General features: G+C 48.1%; 1 protein-coding gene across 1 annotated transcript in view; it reads right to left on the reverse strand.

Moving 5' to 3' along the window:
* LOC130584012 (bone morphogenetic protein 8A-like) overlaps positions 1–3,474 on the reverse strand; it is a 7,855-nt gene extending 4,381 nt beyond the window's left edge. Inside the window, exons 1-5 of the mRNA XM_057383748.1 lie at positions 3,469–3,474; positions 3,080–3,300; positions 2,082–2,230; positions 947–1,141; positions 338–429 (exon numbers count right to left, since the gene is read on the reverse strand). Of these exons, the coding sequence (XP_057239731.1) occupies positions 338–429; positions 947–1,141; positions 2,082–2,230; positions 3,080–3,300; positions 3,469–3,474 (663 nt within the window). The remainder of the gene's footprint in view (positions 1–337; positions 430–946; positions 1,142–2,081; positions 2,231–3,079; positions 3,301–3,468) is intronic.
* Positions 3,475–4,617: the final 1,143 nt, after the last annotated feature.

The following is a 4,617-nucleotide window of genomic DNA, read 5'->3' on the forward strand; positions in this document are numbered from 1 at the left end:
GGATTTCATCGAGAGTTTCACCCTCATCCATCCCCCACCTGCACAAAAAACTCAGCCACCTCCTCCCCCCGTGGCCGGGCCAGCAGTTTATTTTGAATTTTGGGGGTTTTATTTTATTTATTATATATTTTATTATTTTGGTTTTGAGGGTTTATTTTGAATTTTGGGAATGAGCCGTGAGTTGCTCGGGGTCACCGGTGAGGTTTGGGGGTTGTGGYGGTTCATGTTTGCCATCCCAACTCTCAGGATGGCTCCACGAGCGGGAGAATCCATCTTGGGAAAGGGGAATGGGATCATGGAGGGTTTTTTTAAATTTTTTTATCATTTATTTCTCCCAGCAGACAAGTACCAGCCAGCCGAGGTCCTGGAAGCTGACGTAGAGCTCGTGGCGCCGGCACACTTGCCGCCCATCTGTGGTGTGGACATCGTCTGTGGGGAAAAGGGACAAAAAATTCCAGCCCTGGGATACCCCAAAACCCCCTCAGAGGTTGGGTCCRGCTCCTGGGATGGGATGAGCCCAGGAAAATCAAAAGAGAGGAGTTTTTGTTGTTGCACAAAGGGAGAAAAAGCTTCACGCTGCCCTATGGATTGATATCCCGATATTGGGATGGTGGAATTCAGCCCTGGAAACCCTCACTTTGAGGATTTCCCAAATTCTGTGGTTTCAGGGCTTTCCTGCTCCTCTCCTCTGAACTTTCTGGAGCTGTGACACCTTCCCAGGGCTCCCAAACCAAGGGCAATGAGGCAAAAATTCCAATATTCAGAAATCACCACAAAACACCGTTTCCTTGAGGGCATCCAACCCAAACCCTCCCTGCACCTCCCAAACTGCAAAAATCCTCCAATCCCAAAACCTCAGAGCTTTTTACTCTAAAAAAATCGGGATTTCGAGCTGCTGACAGCACAGCTCTGTTTTTCACAGGGATCCCACCAGAAATTATCTTACCAAAAATCCCCGGGAGCTTGTTGGGGTGSGGGAGATCGTTGGATTTTTTGGGTTGTCGTCTTCTCGGGGGTTTTGCTGCTCGTGGGATCCGGGAGGGGTTGGGGCTGGCCCGGAAAAATGTCACCATGAAGGGCTGCTTGGAACGAGGTCCCCGACGCCCCAGGAGCCCGGCAGAGCCCGGGTCCACGCTGTGACCTGMGGGGACAGCACCAGGGATGGGTTTGGCCTCAAACCCAACTCGTTTGGTTAAAATAAAAATCGAAAATAAGAGGAATTTGCAGCGGTTTTGGTATCCCAGCCCTCCCGAGGATCCCATTCTGCCACAAAATGGTCACAGGGAGCAATTAAAGGGTTAAAATCAAGCCATCAGAACTCAAAAACCACAGCTGGAAATTTAAAATTGCACCGGGAGCACCCCCCAGCACATCCCACAGCACCAAGAAAACTCCAATTCCTGATAATCTGACCCAAATTCCTGGGAATTTGGCCCCAATTCCTGGGAATTTTACCCCAATTGCTGGAACTTTTACCCAAATTGCTGAGGATTTTGCCCCATTTCCTGGGAATTTGACCCCAACTCCTGGGGACATGACTCCAGTTCCTGAGAATTTGACCCCTGTTCCTGAGAATTTGACCCAAATTCCTGAGAATTTGACCCCAGTTTCTGGGAATTTGACCCCAATTCCTGAGAATTTTCCCCCAATTCCTGGAGATTTGACCTCAATTCCTGGAAACTGGGTCGCAGTTCCTGAGAATTTCTGGGAATTTGCCCCCAATTCCTGAGAATTTGACCCCAGTTCCTGGGAAATTTGGCCCAAATTCCCGAGAATTTTACCCCAATTCTTGGGAATTTTACCCGAATTCCTGAGAATTTGGCCCAAATTCCTGGGAAATTTGGCCCAAATTCCTGAGAATTTTACCCCAATTCTTGGGAATTTTACCCGAATTGCCGAGGATTTTGCCCCAGTTCCTGGAAATTTGACCCAAATTCCTGGGAATTTTACCCCAATTCCTGAGAATTTGGCCCAAATTCCTGGGAAATTAGGCCCAAATTCCTGGGAATTTTACCCCAATTCCTGAGAATTTGCCCCCAATTCCTGAGAATTTAGCCCCAAACGCTGCAGGCAGGCCTCACCATCATCGGTCTCCACGTAGAGCCGCAGCCCCAGGTTGTATTTGGGATCCACTGACCAGCGGTTGCTGGCGGCTGTGACATCAAACACCAACCACCCCTCTGTCCCCGCACGCAGGTCCTGCACGTCCAGCAGGAACAGCTCAGATTCCCTACAGGAATGGGGCAAGTGAGTGACAGCACCCAAAGGGCTCCAGCAGGAYCATAATTATGGAAATGAGTCCTGGGAGATGGGTTTGGGCAGATCCCGGCTCCAGGCTGGGCTGGACACTCTGGTGGTGTCCTGGGAAAAGGTGGAGGTGCCAGGGCGTGGCAGTGCCCCAGGGGACAGCGTGGGAGTGGCCGGACACAGCGGGGCCGGGAGGGGAAGGACTGGAGCGGCTCCCCATCCCCATCCCCATCCCATCATCTTCATCCCCATTCCCATCCCATCATCTTCATCCCCATTCCCATCCCATCATCTTCATCCCCAGTCCCATGGCCTCCACATCATCTTCATTCCCATCTCCATATCTTCATTCCAATTCCCTTTCCCTTCATTCCCATCCTCATTCCTGTACCCATCCCTATCCCCATCATCCTCGTTTCCACCCGCATTCCCATCTTCTTCATTCCCATTCCCATTCCCACCCTCATTCCTATTTCCATTTCCATTCCCATTCTCATCAACTTCACCCCCATTTCCATCCCCATTCCCTTCCCATCTCCTTCACTCCCACACCCATTCCCACACCCTTTCTCAACTCCATCACCTTCCTTCTCATTCCCATTCCCAAATTCATTCCCATCCCCATCCCCATCATCCCCATTCTTACCCCCATACCCATCCATTCCCATTCATGCCATTCCCATTCCCACCATTCTTATCTCCATTCCCATTCCCATTCCCACCATCCCCATTCCATTCCCACCCCCATTCTCCCCATTCCCACCATCCCAATCCCATTCCCATCCCATTCCCACCACTTCCACCCCATCCCATCCCATTCCCATCCCCTCACCTGTTGGGATGCTGCGCCGCCACCTCGTAGATGCTGATGTGGAGGCTGCCGTTGCCATTTCCGTGGATCCCCCGTGTTTTGTAGATGCGGAACTCTGCGGCCGTCACCGCCTCTCCGGCCGGCACCTGCGCCAGGTCGAAGCGAAACTCCTTCCAGTAGGGCTTGGGCGAGAAAATATCCCGGTCCTGTTCCACTGTGGGGAGAAAAGGGGTCAGAAATGGCTTAAAACCTCACCACCGAGTCCCAAAAAATGGATTTTAGGGACAAACCCACTGGCTCCGAGCCCCTCGCCCTCAGCTGTAAATTCCCATCTCCATTTTACCCCAATTCCTGAGAATTTGCTCCCAATTCCTGGGGATTTGGCCCCAAACGCTGCAGGCWGGCCTCACCATCATCGGTCTCSACGTAGAGCCGCAGCCCCAGGTTCAAGAGTTTGAAGCTGGATGCAGCATCCCCAGTTTTTGCAATTTATTTTGCTGTAAAGCCATCAGCTTCCCCTCCTAGCCCTTGTCCTTTATTATTAATGAAAATTAAAATGAAATAAAAATAGAATTGAAATTGAAATGAAAAGCAAATTTACAATTAAAATTAAAATTAAAATTAAAGCTAAAATAAAACTAAATTAAAACTAAAACTAAAACTAAAACTAAAACTAAAATTAAAATTACAACTAAACTAAAATTAAAATTACAACTCAAATTAAAATTAAGATTAAAATTGAAAGCACAAACGTTGGCTATGGGAGGAGCACATGGACTGGGCAGTGCTTTAGGGGTTGCAGCGTTTGTGCTTCACCAAAGGGTGAAAAAAACACATAAAAATTTGAGGTTTTGGGGTCAGCTGGACCATCTGGAGCAGGGGTTGGGGTTTTCCAAACTTTTCTTGCAGCAGATGTTCAGGGGACAGCCCAGGGCTCATCCCAGGTCCCCTCTTGCTCACAAATTTCAGGCTGGTGAAATGTGAAGATTTTCAGCCTGTCCATGATTGGGCAGTTGAGGGGGATTCTCAGGTCACTTTTCTGTAAAAAAAAAACCCTCCCTTTTTCCTGAAAACACCTCATTTCTCCTTCAACCCCATACACATCGGGAAAGGAAAAATCTGATTTTATTTTGTGAGCCCATAAAGAATAAACCTTCCTTTCCTCATGGTAATGCAGCCCCCGCAGTTTCACTAACGTGCAATTATTTGCTTCAAATTGTTCTTTAAAAATATTCCGATCGGCCTTGTCTGAGCATAATTAAATTTATGATTAAATATGATTCAATGTGACTAAAGCTTCTCCTGCTTCAGGCACAAAAGCGACGTCGCCAATTTGACCTGGCGGTTACTTTCGAAAAGAAAACAAACAAATTATTAAGTAAATAAAAAATAAATGCGTTTGGTGCATTTTTTTACCAGTTCCAGGGGGGAAATATTCCAAATTTAATCCACTATAAAGTGGCCATTCCCATTTATATGGAGGGAGCAGCGCGGCGTCGCATCACTCCAAACCCAACACCGAGATTTTACTTCGATACCACAAATTTTTTCTTATTTTT

The sequence above is a fragment of the Malurus melanocephalus genome, unplaced genomic scaffold (assembly GCF_030028575.1).
Source record: "Malurus melanocephalus ecotype Western Australia unplaced genomic scaffold, MMel_1.1 scaffold_658, whole genome shotgun sequence".
Lineage (NCBI taxonomy): Eukaryota > Metazoa > Chordata > Aves > Passeriformes > Maluridae > Malurus > Malurus melanocephalus.